Source organism: Corythoichthys intestinalis, chromosome 13 (assembly GCF_030265065.1).
Source record: "Corythoichthys intestinalis isolate RoL2023-P3 chromosome 13, ASM3026506v1, whole genome shotgun sequence".
In the NCBI taxonomy this organism is placed as follows: Eukaryota; Metazoa; Chordata; class Actinopteri; order Syngnathiformes; family Syngnathidae; genus Corythoichthys; species Corythoichthys intestinalis.
The window spans coordinates 22,657,642-22,677,047 of record NC_080407.1 but is presented as its reverse complement, the minus strand read 5'-3'; the positions used below and the strand labels follow the sequence as shown (position 1 = coordinate 22,677,047).

General features: G+C 39.9%; 1 protein-coding gene across 3 annotated transcripts; it reads right to left on the bottom strand.

The window, feature by feature from the left end:
- Window positions 1–522: 522 nt before the first annotated feature.
- Window positions 523–18,946, bottom strand: LOC130928061 (gastrula zinc finger protein XlCGF57.1-like). Of its 3 annotated transcripts, XM_057854273.1 has the most exons (4): window positions 18,645–18,946; window positions 17,828–17,934; window positions 17,623–17,722; window positions 523–3,352 (listed from the first exon to the last, which is right to left on the bottom strand). In XM_057854273.1, the coding sequence occupies exons 3-4, from the start codon at window positions 17,693–17,695 to the stop codon at window positions 1,773–1,775; spliced, it is 1,653 nt and encodes a 550-aa protein (XP_057710256.1). In that variant the 5' UTR covers window positions 17,696–17,722; window positions 17,828–17,934; window positions 18,645–18,946; the 3' UTR covers window positions 523–1,772. The 3 variants fall into 3 exon arrangements, with proteins under 3 accessions (XP_057710256.1, XP_057710257.1, XP_057710258.1); XM_057854274.1 differs by lacking the exon at window positions 17,828–17,934; XM_057854275.1 differs by lacking the exons at window positions 17,623–17,722; window positions 17,828–17,934.
- Window positions 18,947–19,406: the final 460 nt, after the last annotated feature.

Below are 19,406 nucleotides of genomic sequence, written 5' to 3'. Positions count from 1 at the left end.
AGGAGTCGGAGCAGAGTGATAGACCGATTTGCCACCCTTAAAAACAATCAGCATTCTTTGATGCTTTCATTTACCAAATAAATTGCAGTTGTGGCCATTTTCCTGTTGCTCTACAGTATTAAAATAGACACCAATAATGATAATAATAAATAAATTATCAGTCTTTGTTAGATGTTTGTGAGGTTTTGTGCTTGTAGGCAACGTTCACTTAGATCCAGTGCATCTGCTTGGGGCTAAGCCCCCCTGTTCAAAAAACCTAGTGACGCCCCTGCTGTATTATATCTTCACCCTTCTATATCGAGGTGAATGATATCGTGAGTTGCATTGTCCCACCACTCGTAAATTGACTGCAAATTTGTTAATATTGAAATAGAAATGGTTATTAAACTATATTACATAATATCAGGATAAAATATGAAAAGTTCATTTAAATGTAGTGGACTGAATACAAACAAGGTATTAATTATGAATAAAAATAAACAAGGGCGGTGAGGTGCAAGTACTTTAAAGTTCGAAGCAGAGATGAGATTTTCATCGCCGGGGGCTGGTACAGGGTTGCTGGAAACTGAGAATATGTTTTAGTTTTTCCCCATCCCAAAACAGCCGTTTTGGTCCAAATTTGTATGTTTCTCCACACAAGGCGTGCACATGAATGCCGGATAGTTTACATACAAGGCTACTACATAGACTGCTAGACGGTGCAATCATACACAAACACATTTGAAAACTAAAAGGTCCAATAATCCTTGGATTAATACCCCCTTTTCAAAACATTAAAATAAATTTGAACACAGACAACCAACAGCGCTCTGCACGGTGGAAGCTCAACAGCAACCACAAATAATGTCATAGCTAAAAAAAATTTATCCTACTTATTTGAAGACAACAAATATTGATTTCCTTTCTGGACTCCACAGTCTAAATCTGCAACTAACTTTTCCTCATTGGGCACTATTACAGAACTATCATCATAATCATCTTCATTTTCGACCTTCAACTGAATTTTTGAAAATGTCACTGTTTCTGTATAGTAAGAAATCATTTTTGCGCCATGGTAACACCTCCTCTGTCAACAGTGAAGTTTTCCGTTCCAATAGCGCCTTATTCAACGTGACCCTTGTTGCAAGGAAGGTGTCAGGTGGTGACCATGTTATTCACAAACAAAAACATTTTCAACATAAATTTCGTCTCTAAAATTATAGTAGTAGTCGCAGTAGTTTTGTGTATTACAGGAGATATATATATTTTTTTTTAACAAAAATGATATACCAAAACTTTTTTATCCTCCCCAATAGTTTTTCTTTATTAGGCCCTCATACTCTGTTGTAACAAGCCTCTGTCAATCACAAGTAGGAATCCAATAGTAATTGTTAAAAAGGAAACATTAATCCCACAACAAAAAACTAATTTATGAGCCAAAATGTCTTTATTATTTTGCAACATTGAACAATATATTCTATTTTGCATATTTATTTAATGACATTATTTATGAATGATTTTGAATTTTTGGAATTTGGGGTCTGCCGTTTCAAATAATAAATGTGAAAAGTATCGTTTAAAAGGGTGAGTATTATATACAAAAATGCTACTTAACTTGAGAGAGTTCAATCAGGTGAGGTTTTGGCAATAGGGAGGATGCACATCATACAACGATTGGACAAAGCAAGGCACCAAAAGTGACAATCCTCAACAGGATTTGAGAAAGTTCAATGGAATACAATCGTCCGGCGGTCAAAATCTCATGAAGCCAGCATGGATTACAGGCAATACAGTCATTTGCCACTGCTTCCCACACCAACACACACGTGTCTCTTTATCCGATCCGTCCGAGCGGATCTTTGACCACAAACAGAGCAGGAAAAAGGTTTTTCACCCGTGTGGGTTCTTTGGTGAGTTTGTAAGGTTTCTCTTTGTGCAAATCCTTGACCACAAACTGAGCAGGAAAAAGGTTTTTCACCAGTGTGGGTTCTTGTATGTTTTTTTAAGGTTTGCTTTTGAGCAAATCTTTGATCACAAACTGAGCAGGAAAAGGGTTTTTCGCCAGTGTGGGTTCTTGTGTGTTGTTTTAAGGTTTGCTTCCGAGTAAATCTTTGATCGCAAACTGAGCAGGAAAAAGGTTTTTCACCAGTGTGGGTTTTTGTATGTGATGTTAATTCTCCCGAGTGAATAAAACATTTTCCACAAACTGAGCAGGAAAAAGGTTTATATCCAGTGTGGATTCTCGTGTGTTTTGTTAAGTACCCCTTATGAACAAAACTCTTTCCACAAACTGAGCAAGAAAAAAGTCTTTCGCCAGCATGTGTTTTTGTGTGTCGTGTTAAGTGTTGCTTTAGAGTGAATCTTTGACCACAAACTGAGCAGGAAAAAGGTTTTTCGCCAGTGTGGGTTCTTGTGTGTTGTTTTAAGCGTTGCTTCAGAGCAAATCTTTGATCACAAATCAAGCAGGAAAAAGGTTTTTCGCCAGTGTGGGTTGTTGTATGTTGTTTTAAGGTGTTCTTGAGGCTGAATCTTTGATCACAAACTGAGCAGGAAAAAGGTTTTTCGCCAGTGTGGGTTCTTGTGTGTCGTTTTAAGGTGTTCTTGTGGCTGAATCTTTGATCACAAACTGAGCAGGAAAAAGATTTTTCGCCAGTGTGGGTTCTTGTGTGTCGTTTTAAGGTGTTCTTGTGGCTGAATCTTTGATCGCAAACTGAGCAGGAAAAAGATTTTTCGCCAGAGTGGGTTCTTGTGTGTCGTTTTAAGCTTTGCTTCAGAGCAAATCTTTGATCACAAACTGAGCAGGAAAAAGGTTTTTCGCCAGTGTGGGTTCTTTCGTGACTTTGTAAATTTTGCTTAAGAGAAAATCCTTGACCACAAACTGAGCAGGAAAAAGGCTTTTTACCAGTGTGGCTCCTCATATGCCTCTGACAATTATACTTATTAGCAAAGGTTTTTCCACACTGAGAGCATTTCCAGAATTTGTCGTCACCGTGAGATGTCTTATGACCATCATTACTGTAAGGTAAGAGTGACTTGGCGCCATCTCTGTCTGATGGAGCAATGTCAATGTTTGCTTGCAATCCTTCTGTTGAACTGCTGCTACTCCCCTCGCTTGGAGGCTCCGCCCCTCTGCTGCCTTCACTCGGACCATCTTCACTCTTCAAGGGCTCACCAGTCAACCTGGTGATATGCACCTCGTCTACCTCCTCTTTACCATATAGCAGCTCCTCCTCCTCCTTTTTGATTGGAAGGTGCTCTTCTCTCTCCTTCTGTTGACAGGGCTCAGGCTCCTCCTCCTCTTTGATTTGAGGGAGCTCCACATCCTCTTTAATGCCAAGAGATTCTGGCTCAGCATCAGGATATTTTCTGAAACCTGCAAGATATAAGAAAAACACTGATATATTTATTGACCACCACCGTGTCATCGGCCAGTCTTTTCTTTGTGCAAAACTTGGAGAAGATGAGTACAGTGACCGAAAATTCGGTGCCGAAAACTATCGGCCAAAAATAGCTAAAGATGCAGTTTCAGTTGAAATGTTTTGAAGACCGAAAGTTTACCATTGAATCGTGTGAAGAACCTTAGTCCTATTGTGATGATGTCATTAAAACACGGCGATAAGAGAACTCTTTTCATCCTTTGGGCACCTCACGATTCGATCACGATTCAGGGGCTACGATTTGATCGATTATTCATGCACAAAAGCACCCTCCCCCCAAGCTATTACTTGCTTTTAATGTTTAGTACTATTTCAGTATCAAGTTAACAGTTCAAAACAGTAAATAGAATACTCAAGTCCTCATTCTGTATCAGCAGCTTTAAACTACATTCAATTAATGTTGTGTTTTAACCGTTTAAGTTGTGAAAATTGCTCCCGTTATTGCATTAGTTCCCTTGTATCTACTTTCGACATGTGAAAGTTTTAAAACTGTTTAATCATTTAAAGATGGTTTCAAGATTTTGCAGATTTAGGAGTATTTTAGATAAAAAGTAAATTAGGTACGCTACAACAGAGCCTTCCTGAAAAGTCTACTGCTTTAATATGGCGGTTGTTTACTATCGCCAGCGAGTCGTTCATTTCACATCTAGTTCTTTATACATGTGCTAACGCCGCCAATTCTGTCATTTCGCATCTAGTTCTATAAACATGTGATATCTACCGTAGCATTATGTGAGCGACGTTTGTAGCTTCTAGTAGTAACTGTTTTTTAGTTCCGCTATACTTAGCATATTTAAATAATCGGAATCTGGATGTTTGTAAGTCGTTCTCGAATCTTCAGAGGCCAAATCGCGAATAATCTAAGAACTGGAAATTTCCCACACCTTTAATTGTCACACCCCTATGAGTAAATGTTCCACTTGATTTGGTGTGGTTGGAGTGACCAGATGTCTGCCTTCAGTGTGTTTGACACAGCGTTACGCTCTTGTTTGAGCTACTCAGTGTGTCTGTTCTATACTTGTAGTTGCGCGTAATATATTTACCTCATATAATTACTTCAAACAAAGCAAATTTGTTTCCATTGAAAGAGCTTGGCTGACATACAGACCTGCAAGACCACAAACAGATCTTATTTCTTCATTTGCAAACTTGTGTCCCCAAAGTTGTTTTCTGTTGGAAAAAAATCCTCCTTGCCCATTCATTCATTTTCCATGCCGTTTTTCCATTTTTTTGTTTATTAATGTTTTGTTGTCATTCAATTCAACACAAATGAATTCAAAGTGATTGACACCACATTAAAATCGGGAACACATCAACAAAAAGTCTCATAAAATACATTAAAAAGGAATAAAACCTTAAAAGAGACCAAGCCATATATTGCGTACGTGCGTAGGGCAACAAATGAATGGTTTTTACGTTCTGAAATGAATGCCTAAAACATTGCAAAACTTCAGACTCGACACCGTTTCCATTTTGATTGTAATCCATAGAAAGTGAAAATAAATCTGAACAGGGTTCTCAACACATTTTATTTCACGGTACTCGACACAACTCGACGGCTTTGTATGGCGCTCCAGATGTGCAAAAATTAAATACATTATTAAATGTGTCATTAAAATGCTTCTTTCAATATTTATGTATTTATTTAGATTTTTATTTATATATTTCACATTTTATTTATTTCCATTTTATTTATTTCAGCATTTCTTTACTCCCACATGTACATTTATATAGTTCAACATTTATTTCACTTTCTATTTATTTCATTCTTGCACTCTTGTTCCCCTATACGACATGAAATAAATATATCTTTTATTTCACCTTCAGCACATGGCAGTGATTGCTGAGGCATGGCTGATGTTCTGCACTAGCTCTCTGGGGATTTAATCGCGGACATGTTAGACTTAGCAGGTCCCGTTGACGCAGAGCATCTGGCTGACAAAACACAGCAATTAAGTTTCTTACTGCAATCAGGCCAGCCTCCACAATGCAACCCGTGTTATAGGAAGGAAGGATAAATAGCTTGACGCGATCAACTCAAACCTCGTCCATCAAGTTTGATAAGCCAATGAAAGATAAAATTTCATGCAGTTACAAGGGGAACGGGAGTGCAAGAATGAAATAAATGTTGAAATATATATATTTAAAAAATTGAAATAAATACAGGTTGAAATAAATTAATAAATGTTGAAACAAATGACAAATCAGACTAGTGATTTGTGAATGTCGCCCTCTGGTGGTTGGACGTCATTACAGGGGTGTTTGCACACCCGACACCAGCCAAGCGTCAGTCAATGAAGGGTGTGACGCACCACCCCACCATAATAAAAGCCACCACGTCTTGCAAATGAGATGGTTGGTTTTTTTTAGATTTATAAGCTACATATGAATTAATCATTTTTAAATTGTATAATTTAAAATGACATCTATCTGAATATATTTAGCTCATTATTTACGCACTACTTGCCAGAAGTTGTCTGAAATAGCACATCCAATATGAATTGTTCTTTAACACGCTTTATTTTGAAAATCACATTGGTTCTTCTTTTGCAAGCTTGTGCCTGACAACGTCGTCGCAGGGTTGGGAATCGGGAGAAAGATCCACAGAAAGGTATTTGAAGTTAATGAATATAATTCTGTTTGAAGCCTGTGAAAACAACCTTAATATTGACATCGACGTAATATTTGAGTTCGTCATGGCGTGTCTTTGACCTGAATCGTCACGTGCAAGCAAAGCATTTGTTCCTTGCCGACGTCACTGGTTGTAATTTCAGATGAGTATTTTGAAAAGATAAAAGTTGTCAACGTACGAGGGTCCGTTAACAGAAGGAATGTTACTGTTGTGGTGATATAGTACGACGGAGTATTAGGGCCAAATAAATTTAGAGGAAAAAAAAAAGACTAAATTCGTACTACTGCTACCAGATAAAAAAGTCGTGTTGCTATGTCAGGGTAATGTAGCTGTAAGCCCCTACGCACTTTGCATTAAGCCTGAACGATATATCGTTTAAACATCGCCATCGCGATGTGCGCGATAGTCCCATCACAAGGACGTGTGATAGTTTTTATTTTTTTTAATCCACATACGCCTTGCTTTCGGCTCTGCACAGCCTCACACCCTCCTTCTCCCAGCTCTTTGAACCTCACAGATCTTGCCAAAGAAGCAGACATCACAGCGTAGCAAGTGTCAATCATCGTTTAACTTGTTAAACAGTTTCTGCAAGGAAGCCGCTTTGGAATGAATGCGTGTGTGTGGAGAGGTTGGAGACATATAAAATAAATGCAAGAAGTGATCATGAGGAATTTGTAATTTCTACATGTCACAGTTAAGGTAGATAAACAGAAGTATTTAATAAAGCCAAGCATTTTTCTACTACAGTATTTTATTCTTGTTCAAAAATGATTTGGTTGGACAGTTATGTTTAAAACTGATCATAATTATTACATTGAAGTGCTTAAAACCATTTATTAATATATATATTAGAGCTGAAACGAATACTCGAGAAACTCGTGTAACTCGAGTTTAAAAACTGATCCGAGTAATTTTATTCACCTTCGAGGAATCATTTAATTTTGCCAGCTCTAAGCATCACGTTTTGCCCGGACTACTTTTAATGCGGGACAACGCGCTGACGTCACGTGCGTAGAGGAAGAAGCAATAAAAAAATAAAAAATTAAAAAAAACTTACCGCAGCCGACAGCCGCTACGAACTACGCCGACGTTGCTAAAAACTACGCCCGCATGATGCTAGAGCGGTAGCAGGTAGTGTCCGATGCGTCTCGTAGATATCGCATGCATTTAGGATTAGATGCAACATGACAGACTCGGCCGCGCCTGGGCAGAGTTAGTAAACAGTCGCCATCTTTAAGCAGCCCATCGCTAATAAACAAAGTTACTGTCATTCGCTCACGTAGACGTAACGTTAGCCCTTCAGAGGGCTAGGTTTCTATTGATTATGACCACTGTCGATGCGTGGCTAACGTGTCTTAAATACAGGCTTTATTTAATCTGTAAAAACAGCGCTGTAGAGTGATGAGGGTGTAAAATTAAAACATAATAAAGCTAACTGTCAGTTTTAACTCAGTAGTCATTGCTGAATAAAACAACAAGTAGCACTGGTCCCTAATGTGCTCCAATACAGCAGGTATCATACATTTATTTTGAACACTACAAAAACTCAAAATCCTATCAGCACTTACAGTTTAGACTAACGTAAAACTTAACTAGAACTTAAAAATAGCTTGACACACATGGAAATTAAATTGAAACATGTGGGAAAAACACACAAACACAAGCGTAATTACATTTTTAGGTAAGAAATATGTGTTGTTTTTTTATAACATTTTGAAGTTTTTGAGTGAAAGCAGTGAATTTTTTTTTCTAGTCACATCTGAGATGCAATTGTTGGCTGTTTTCAACAATGTACATCGAAAATAAAGACATTGATTCACTGAAAATGGTTCAATAACAGATTAAATGTCTTTTCTCTTGTATATTTATAATTGCTCTTTACCTTAAAAAAAAGTTTTATCCGATTACTCGATTAACCGATAGAATTTTCAGTCGACTACTCGATTACTAAAATATTCGATAGCTGCAGCCCTAATTAAATATATACACACACACATTTTTAAAAAAATCATACTTTGGGGAAAAAGTGAGAAAAAAACATGTTTTATATGTATCTCTTTCCAATGCTAAATCTGAATAAAGACATTGAGCACACACACAAAAAAACTAAAATTTGGGGGGCGGGGTGCGCAGCGTCGCGGTTTTTCACTTATCGCGGCGGCTTGTGGTCCCCATTAACCGTGAAAAACAACGGATCACTCACTGAACACTGCAGTCATGGTGAGTCATCCAAAGTCTTTCCAAACAGCCATTCAAGTCATCTAGTGAAAAAAAAATATATATATATATATGTATATATAAATACATATTTTTTTAATATCGCAATACAATATCGCAAACCCCAAAAAAATTGCAGCAATAGTTTTTTCCAATATCGTTCAGGCCTACATTGCATACATGTACCTCAGATGAGTTACGACGAAGCATTAGTATAAATCCATCTTGATTATAATTTGATGTAGGTAAGGCAAAATAATATAGATTTCCCTATTTGTAAAACCGATTCTAAACCACAAGATGCTTTTGATCAATTTGACATTTTTTATGGTTCTTATTAGAAAAAAATTGAAGTTGTCAATAAAAAAAAAAATTTAAATCCGATTTATCCTGAAATGAAACTATTTTGCCGCGGCACGATCTGGTGGGGCTGACCGCCTCCGATGTAGCCTACCACTACAGCTTCAAAAAATCTTTGGGGAAACCCTGCAATGTAAACAGTAACGTTAGCTGCTCTTGGCTGTGTGCTGCAGGCGACGTCGTCTTTGGACAGCTTTTTTACGGGGAAAGAGCCAGAAGAGGAGCCTACAACAGTCTGCATAATATGAGGCTAAAAGCTAGCAAACGGGGTAACAAAACCGAATGCATTGAGAGCATCATACTTCGTGGCATCATTCCTGTGCTCAAGTTTTAGGAAAGGGCTGCTGTAAAAAAAAAAAAAAAAGTTTGATTCCGCATATGGAGAGCTACATTTCCCTGCACTTAATATTCGGTGGCGTTTATATTTGCTGTCACACATTGCCGGTCGAGGAAAATAAGGCCCACATCACACTGGTCCGTAGCGCAAAAAGCTTGAGGAACACTAGTGCACAGTATATGCATCATCGAAAGTGAACCAACCTTCCAGTCAGTGAAAAACAAACTTTGCGTGCATTATTTTGGACACAGTCGAATCTTGGTGACGTGGGGGCTCCTCTTTCACTCCACAAAGTTCCTCTTGGAACTTTTCTGCAGCCGTTGTAGTTCTCGCGAACATATTTCTCACTTGATTTCTGCACGCTTGACCAGGGCCTTAGAAAGAGGGTTACGATACTCCCATAGAGATCCATTAAACGATTTTACTTCCGGGTACTTCCGGGTGATGGAGCCTCGGGTAGTTCCAAACATGGCTTCGACGAGGGCGGACTGCATTCATACGAATGGCTGGCTGTAAAGTATATTCGGAGGTAAGTTGATGAAAAAAACGATCCCTTTTGAATTTTTAAGTCTGTATTCTATCAGAGTTTTATGATGTATATGTTGAGCTTTATTTGTAATTTTGTGGCGCAATTATTAGGGCTGTCAAAATTATCGCGTTAACGGGCGGTAATTAATTTTTTGAATTAATCACGTTAAAATATTTGACGCAATTAACGCACATCCCCCGCTCAGACAGATTTAAATGACAGTAGAGTGAAATGCCCACATGTTAATTGTGTTTTATGGAGTTTTGCCGCCCTCTGCTGGCGCTTGGGTGCGACTGATTTTATAGGCTTCAGCACCCATGAGCATCGTGTAAGTAATTATTGACATCAACAATGGTGGGCTACTAGTTTACTTTTTGATTGAAATTTTTACAAATTTTATTAAAACGAAAACATTAAGAGGGGTTTTAATATAAAATTTCTATAACTTGTACTAACATTTATCTTTTAAGAACTATAAGTCTTTCTATCCATGGATCGCTTTAACAGAATATTAATAATGTTCATGCCATCTTGTTTATTTATTGTTATAATGAACAAATACAAATTCATCTGTATTTGTGAGTATTGGTCGACGACCGGCTTTCACGTGCTTATTAGCTCGATTTTGTAAGCTTTGAAGTAAGGCATCCCCCTCATGAAAGAGTACCAAGTCAATGCATGACAACCTGTATTCTTTACACCAAAATGTTTGACATTATATTTTAGAGATGCGTATAGATTGAAAAGTGATGTCAACAAAAAACAGACACATTTATAATAATAATAAAAAAAAAAACGAAAGTAATGTATGTTTTTTTTAGGCAGAGGTTGCGCTAGACATTTTCGTTGTCTGTCATTTTGACTGACAGGGTCATAAAAAAACGGCCATAGTCTATTTTTACCGGTCACCTAAATTTTTATAATGATAATTATGACATATTCAATAGTATTTAGTTTTCATTCATTTTTAATTAATATTGTAACGCTTGCTTGGCGGCGAAAAATTAGACACGGGAGTCGTGGTATTTTTCTCCCTTTTTACTCTGCTTACCGCCAACAACTCCGCCCCCAAAGAAAAAGAGGCAACGATATAGACCCCAATCACCAACGTCACACAATGATCTTAATTGTGGTTGTCAGCTCAAAATCTTCTAAATATATATTAAATGCATCTTACCAGATATAAAATGACTACTACATAGTCTGTGGTGATCGTTTGGTGCCCAGATTTCTTGTGGAATTACAGCAGTCCATCTGCACTCATCCTCCCGGGTCTCTCAGAATACGGTAGAACTTCAAGTCTCTCCGTCTATCTTTTCTGTTACAGCAACCAACCGCCACACACGCCTTCACCATTTTCTGACACACAATTTGGCGGCTCCAGTCAGGGGGGCGGAGTTGTGGCGTCATGTGATTGGGCGGCAATCTTGTCCATCAATTGGATGATGCGCTGGCACACCGGGTGCACCAATAAGAACCTCGCGTTGATGTGTCAATCACGGTGCCGCCGCCAGACCCCGGTGACGCTACAATATTCTGACAGAAGAGCCAACGACGTCATGCATTAAGAGAGACAATAGCTAATTAATATCGCCACCCTGTGGTCTGGGGTGTGAATTGCAACCTGTCAAAATGACGGACGGACGTCAGTTTTTTCCGTCACCGTTTTAAAAAACCGGTCAACGACGGAAAATATCCGGTTAACGCGACCCCTGTTTTTAGGTTACTTTTTCATCATCCACATCATGCGCCTGTCAATCTACATTCCTACCCTAACCTATAGTCACGACCCAGGACACGCTGGAGATACTATGTCTCTCGGCTGGTCTGGGAACGCCTTGGGAGCCCGCCGTAGGAGCTGGATGAAGAAGCTGGGGAGAGGGAAGTCTGGGCTTCCCTGTTAAAGCTGCTGCCCCCGCGACCGACCCCGGAGCAAGCGGAAGATGATGGATGGATGGATGGACATCATGCTGCTGGTGGTGCCTGCTGATGGTAACTGCTGGCTGTGCGCACTAAGCCCATTTTTAAATAGCAACAAACAAACAAAAACGCCTTTTTTCATGTTTTGACGACTGACCATTGCCATCCATTTTTCTGCTGCTCTTGGCCCTTGGGGAAACCATGCTGCACAACCAACCATCACAGGCCACTGATCTATAAAATGTTAGGTGTAAACGATGAACCATGATACCAATTTCACCAATTGTTCAATAAATATTGTGATTTTCTTTATCAAAGGTAATAAGTTGTTACTGTTGTACATTACACCATGTTGAGGAGAATCATAAAATGTTGTTCCTGTCTTGTAATCATTTTGTGTTGCTTGGGTCCAAAATGAAAAATGCCTCTAAAGAGGTACAGGTTTGGTTATGCTAAAATTAGAGGCTATATTCAAAATGTAGTTGTTTTGCACTGTTAAATGTCATTTGTTTGTGTTTCAGGTCAAACTACATCTATAAGATAAAAAGGAAAATGTACACACACATATAAATATATAAGCATTAGAAAGTGCAACAGGAAAAAAAAGTGGAAAATAGAATTTAAAAATCATGACCACAAACCCAAACTTTTTGGGAAACAAGTGTTTTTACATGTCAATGTGACAAAACAAACTTGGAACTACCACTACAATATAGGGAACAAAATATGTTATACATGGGGTCGTCTTTAATACATTACCACAGGTAGGTGAATCAAGGAAATCGAGACATTCTCTGGAAAAACAGTATTCTAGTTGTGAAAAAAGAAAAACCTAAACCATCTTTCATTTCAATGTAAAAGTCGATTTCTCGTGCTCATGCTAACAGAAACATGATACGTTCAGTCCATAACATGAGGAAGTTCCCTTCTGCGTTAGTTTACATAGTTCTCAATTGTCACCTGACCACTCCAAATGTAAAACTAGCCCTTAGATATATGTCATAATGCAATGACATAATCAAACAAGTACTTAGATACGTGATTTGATCAATTTTTCCATAAATGTCGCAATTACCGCAGTCAGTTCCATTGCAAACCACGACAGCGCTGCTTGTGTTTGGAACTATTCACGCCCTACATGAACCACGTGACCACCCGCGGCAAGAACAGAGAGTGTCGCGACTCTCTTTATAGACCCTACCCACGTGACGTCACAGCTCCGCTCTCCTGAATGGTACCGCCCACTTGTCCGTCAAAACATAGTGTTAACCTGTTACGGCTACGTACATTCCTCCTATTTACGGCGTGTTTTTCTGCTCCTTAACATTAATAATCAAAATGGTGAAGGCGTGTGTGGCTGTTGGTTGCACTAACAGAGAAGATGGAAGGAGAGACTTGAAAGTTTTACCGTATTCCGAGGGATCCAAAGAGGAGAGCGAAATGGACGGCTGCAATTCGACGTGAAAACTGGGCACCAAAAAATCACCACAGACTATGTAGTAGTCATTTTATATCCGGTAAGATGCATTTAAGATATACTTAGAGGGTTTTGGGCTGACAAATAACCACAATTAAGATCATTGCGAGGCTAATCGCCGACAACATACGACGTAGTACGACATAGTTTCAAATTCAAGATGTTTGTGACTTCCCTTTCTTCCACCATCGTTATTTTTTGAATAATATTTAGCTGGTACCAAGTGAAAGAAACTGGCCTCGTCTACGGGGCTGACAAATAACCACAATTAAGATCATTGCGAGGCTAATCGCCGACAACATACGACGTAGTACGACATAGTTTCAAATTCAAGATGTTTGTGACTTCCCTTTCTTCCACCATCGTTATTTTTTTGAATAATATTTAGCTGGTACCAAGTGAAAGAAACTGGCCTCGTCTACGGGGCTGACAAATAACCACAATTAAGATCATTGCTAGGCTAATCGCCGACAACATACACGTATGTATGTCGTGAGAGTGCTATCGCTAAACCATATAAACATTAAAAGCCTTAACTCCATTGACAAACGACATGAAATACATTAGACTTGACAGTGGATGCTAGCAATAACAAAAGATTTTGAATTGAAAATTTCGTAACTCACCTTTCCAAGCAAAAGATAGATTTCTGCCGAACGAGGACCTGTTTCACCCAACCAGCAACGAAGTATTTATAAGCCTCCAAGCTCTTGAAGTTTTTCAAATTTTCGTGGGAATAGGCTGATTTTGTGTGGACAAGATAATTGTAAATATCAGCGTAGCAGACAGGGCGAAGACAGTGGGTCGAAAAACATCGATTTGGGCATCAAATATGGATCTGGCGACTGTATGGAACGAAGCTTCTCCACACAACGCCTTTTATGCAACACATCCAGTGAGTTTACGGCATCAGAAAGCACCGGGTCTTCCATGAAATGCATTTTAAATTCCTCGATCAATTGAAACCAATGCTAATACAGAGACAAAATGACGGACAAGTGGGCGGAACCATACAGCGAGCACGTGGTTTTGTGACGTAGGTGGGTAGGGTCTATAGACCCCAATCACCAACGTCACACAATCACGTGATCGCTGTATTGTGCCGCCATATTGTCTGTCATTGTGTGTCCGTATTGTCAATGATCTTAATTTCTAAAGGTGGATTCACTTGCAAATTATGGAATCCCCGTTGCTTTCAGACGCTGTAAACTCATTGGATGAGTTGCATAAAAGCCATTATTTGGAAAAGCTTCGTTCGATCCAGTCGCCAGATCCATATTTGATGCCCAAACTGATGTTTCCTTCCGTCCGGTCCCGTCCTATGAGTCAGAGCTCGTCCTGAGACCACAAAATTTCCAATCATACTCCAATTTATGTCACGATGAGGAGTCAGGTGCCCAAAATCGGCACCGGCCCAAATATAAACCGACATTTGGTCAGCCGAGCGTCACCGTTGTCACGATTGTAAAATGAAACTTGATCGACAACGGGCCGGAGTGTGCCGAAAAATAGCTGCCCCGTGTGAAATGTCCCCCCTGACGGGAGTGCTTACTTATAACGCTTTATTGACGTGAAAACATCAAATGTTTTCATGGACACATTACAGGAAATAATTTACGACTGTAAGATCAGTTTTGAATAATCAAATTACACAGAATATTAGTACTGTATTTTAGTAACAAATCGTGGACTGGGCCACATAACCATCTTTGAACAGAAATGTATTAGTCTACAGTAGTGACGGGATCTGTCGTTCACTTGAGGAAACAAATCCATTTCAGTTCGTTCTGTAAAAAGACTCATTCAAACAAATCGTTCAACGAATCGTTCGCCCCCCCCCCCCCCCCCCCCCCCATCTCCCTCCACGCCCAAATGAATCATTCGGTTAGTGAACGGGAAGTGACGTTCCCGAACGAATCACCAAAGACCGCTTCGCAGTATAACTGAACGGGAAGTGACATTGCTTGGTCCTTCCCTCTCTTGCACACAGGCTCCTCATTGACCGCTCGTCGTAGTTTCAGAAATGAGTGACAGGCGATATCATTCTGCTTTCACAGCCGCGTCTCCCTCCCGCTGCTGCAAAAGCGAGGGAGAACTTCCGCGTCGTCTGTCCTATTTCTTTGGGATCAAAGTCATGGCTCGTGCTTGCATTTCGATTTAGGACACGGTTAAACATTTTCCTTTTGTGGGGGAAGTGGGGGTTTGGGGTCGGGGGCGCACGGACTTTCTTTAGCATGATCTTGATCACATATACAATGCTGCTGCTACCAGCCAACGCAGCATGCTTGCTGTCACGCAAATAAAAATAAATCGAAAGTTTAATTTCTAAATATGGAACGACCAACACATCATATTTACCTCTCGCTCTGTTTTATTTTTGTTTCTATGCTCATCACTATTATTAAAACTAAAGTGTAAATAGCTAGTTGTCAAATGTGCTGCTCTGAAATAAAAACAATACTACATTTTGATATTTGACAGTTTCATTGCAAATCAGTATTAAGATGATCGTATTGAATATTTGCACTGGTATTAACAAATAAAATAATCCGGTCAGCTCCCCTGTCGTCCTCTCATCTCAGATCGTCAAATGCTGACGAGAAATAATTGTTTGCTCTGTACGATGTCGCCTTTCTACTCTCATTAGTCTGTTAACAAAAATGTAGACATATCGCGACATCTCCCGTGTCAGCGTGTGCCGTTTTTGGGCGCTTGAGTATCACATGATGGACGGATGGACATAATTTGTCAAACCAACCAACACCCGACACACTCTGACACAAAAAAAATAGAACACTCGGAAAAAATTGACATGTATATACCGTTTCATTGCAAATCAGTATTATGGTGATCATACTAAATATTCTTTTTTTCTATGCACATATGAGGTAAATATCGCTGCCATGAAGCCTCCATATAGTGACAGTTCTCTGCCCCCTTCACTGCCGTCACGCGACCGCGGCTCAGCTTTTGCTTGCCTCATAGCTACCTGTGTTGTAAACTACTGTAAATTTGATAGTATAGTATAGTCATAGGTAGTCCCGAGTCTGTTGGGAAAAGTAGTACACTAAACCATGCTCGCTAGGTTTGTGTGGTGTTTTTGTCTGTTTGAGCAGCATATGATAGGCTCCACATTAACAAATATGTGACAAAGTCATTTCCTTTCATTTTTTGACTAGTTCACCGCATAGTCATTTCTGGAAAATCAAGTTAGCAGCATGCTAGGTCAGGAACCGGAGGACCGAGTCACTGAACGGCAAGTGACATAACTCAGTCTTGCCCCCCTGCCTGCTGGCTGGCTGCTTAATGGCCACATGAGGAAGTGAGTGACAGACACCCTGATTCTGTTTCCGCTCCCTCCCCTGCCCACGATGAGGCTAGCGTCTGATTGGTCATGTGCGATGTCAGAAGACGCTGCCGCTTGCTCAACGCCCTCCCATGCAGCAATAAGCCTCGACTTCATAGAACGAATCAGTGGAGATGGTGATTAGGTCGGTTTCGTTCACCCAAACAATTTGTTCGCAAAGAACGAATCATTTGCAAAGAACTAATCGTTCGCAAAGAACGAATCGTTCGCAAAGAACGAATCGTTCGCAACCGATACAACACTAGTCTCCAGGTTTTCACGACCATATCCCAATGACAATCACACAGGTATGACATTTATTAGTGCAAGCAGAGTAAAATAATACATATTCACTAGAGCTGGGAATCTTTGGGCACCTAACGATTCGATTACGATTACGATTCAGAGGTTCCGATTCGATTATGAAACGATTATTGATGCACCCCCCTCCTTTTTTTTTTTTAATGTTTTGTACATTAGTTCCAAAATTGTTCAAAAATACTCTCAGGCTAAACCAAACTACTGTTTCAGTATCAAGTTAACATTAGCAGTAGACAAATATACAAAAATAACATTAAATTAAAAACTCCAGTCCCCATTCTGTATCAGCAGCTTTAAACTACATTCAAATAATTTAATGTTGTGAATCAACCGTTAAAGTTGTTAAAATTGCTCCCGTTATTCCATAATTTCCCTTTTGTCTACTTTCGACATGTGAAAGTTTAAAAACTATTTTAAAGATAGATTCAAGTCAATATTTTACAGATTTAGGAGTATTTTAGATAAAAAGTTCATTAGGTTTGCTTGGAATGTCCGCTACAACAGCCTTGCAGGGAAGTGTACTGCTTTAAGATGGCGGCTGTTTACTAACACCTGCATCTAGCTTTTTTGTAGATGTGCTGCTAACGCTACCGAATCCATAATGCATCTAGTCCTATATAAATGATATCTACCGTAACATTATGTGGATGTACTTTGTAGCACCTTTTTGGCAGCAGTCAGGTATGTTGTTGTGTTTTTTTTTTTAATCTCGTGGCATGAGTTGAGCTAGAGCCGTGAGTTGAGCATTGGCATTACCCGAGGGGCGAGGTAATGAGAAGCATGATGTTTAGCTACTCTCGCTCCGTTCCGTCCTGAAGACCGCGCGGCGTGCTGAGTGTGTTGTACTTCCGCTTTACTTGGCATATTTCAATAATCGGAATTTGGATGTTTGTGAATCGTTCTCGAATCTTCCACGGCCGAATCGCGAATAATCTAAGAATCAGAAATTTTGCACACCTCTAATATTCACGGTACAAGAAAGTCGTTTCCGTGTGGGCGCTCCCATCAGGAGGGACATTTCACGCAGGGCGGCTATTTTTCGGCACAACAGCTGTTGTTGCGCTCACCTTCTTGCTGCGCGACAGCCCCGACGAGCTTCATCTTCTCCGTCTGATGATGTTGCGATCGTGTTGGCATCATACTGATGTTTTCGCCGCTGTCTAACGGCTGTCGACACAAACACATCATGGACCGAGATAAACAAACCGTGCTGCTTTAGAGATTTGCCCTTTTTACAATGGGCACACAGCAACTACTAAAATGTCCGTTTACCTTCTCTGTTACTGCAACCAACCGCCACACATGCCTTCACCATTTTGATTAATCAATGTTAACGATTGTCAGGAAGGTGTTTGGGTTCGTTTACTAGGCTGCGATTCCTTAGACAAGCAGAAACACACGCAGTTACAGGAGGAATGTACGTAGTGGTAATATGTAAACACGATGAGCTGACGGACAATATGGCGGCACTAGTCGGGGGGCGGAGTTGTGACGTCACGCGGTTAGGGTCTATACCGCTCTGCGCTTTTGACGACGTACTTTGCAGCTTTGTTAGCGGTTAGCCAGCTAGGCTAGGCTAAGGTAAGCAACAAAACTTGAAGAGTGCCCAGAGTTGAAGACTGATGTTTGAGTCCGCAATGTGGCTAATGCTGGACACGTGGTCGAGACTTTGATTTAGTTAAGTGGCTGAAATCTAGGAAGAACGATATGTTCACAAAGTAAAAACGTCTTTTTCATTTCCGACCAGGATTGCTTTATGGGAAAGACAATCTCCAGCCCAATCACAACGTAAAACCCGTCGATGTAAATGTATTTTTACAGATTTATGTCCAGCAACTATTATCGGATGTTACTGAAAAGTCGTTTCTCCATTTATCGATTGGTAAATATGTAAAATTGTTACATGAGTATTTTAATTCAAGTATTCTACATCACATTATGATTAAAATTAGAACGAGACAATCAAAAACAGTGGAGATAGAAAGCCACAAATGGGGTGCTGCGTGACAGCACTAATCAGACATTTTGTGTCTTTAAACATTCGAATTGTAATGTGTAGTACTTGCAAGTCAAAAGTTAACTTACTCACCTGACATTTTGGGACTTGATGTTTGCTTGCTGGGCGACGTGTTTATCCCAAGCACGTTGTTTCTCTTTGTTAGCTGCTATAGTATGCTAGGCTAACAAAGCAGGCCTCGACGTTTCAACGTGCACCCAAACGACTCCAAGCAGTAGCGAGATTGAACGGACTCTTGTCCAAAAATATCTGCCACCTTTCAGTCGATTACTTTGCGTCGTGGGGTTTAGTGGATTGTCTAATTAAACCACCACTTTTCCAAAGCAATCAGACGGCTACTCCAGCCGCTCACATCCTCTACGTCATGACGTACGTACACGACACCGCTTTTTTTTTTTTTTTTTTCCCCCCCCGTACTTTTCATTGTCCAACGCACGGAGCGCCAAAGTATGCATGTCGATAGAAATTAAACACGCCGAGTTTTGGCTGAAAGAAAACTTATTCTCTGTCAAGTATTCCTACGAATGGACGTTAAGCTATAACCACCTCAACATGTTTAATAATATAATGAATATATAGACCTTTAAATATTATTGTATTTCTTGAAATAAATAATAATTATACCGCCACAGGGCGGTGCTGAACGTAACACACTGAATGATGCCTGTGAAGAACTACAACTCCCATGATCCTTATTAGTGACGGGATACTTTTTCCTTTTGTGGGGGGAGTGGCGGTTTGGGGTCGGGGGCGCACGGAGTTTCTTTAGCATGTCGTTGATCACATATACAATGCTACTGCTACCAGCCAACGCAGCATGCTTGCTGTCACGAA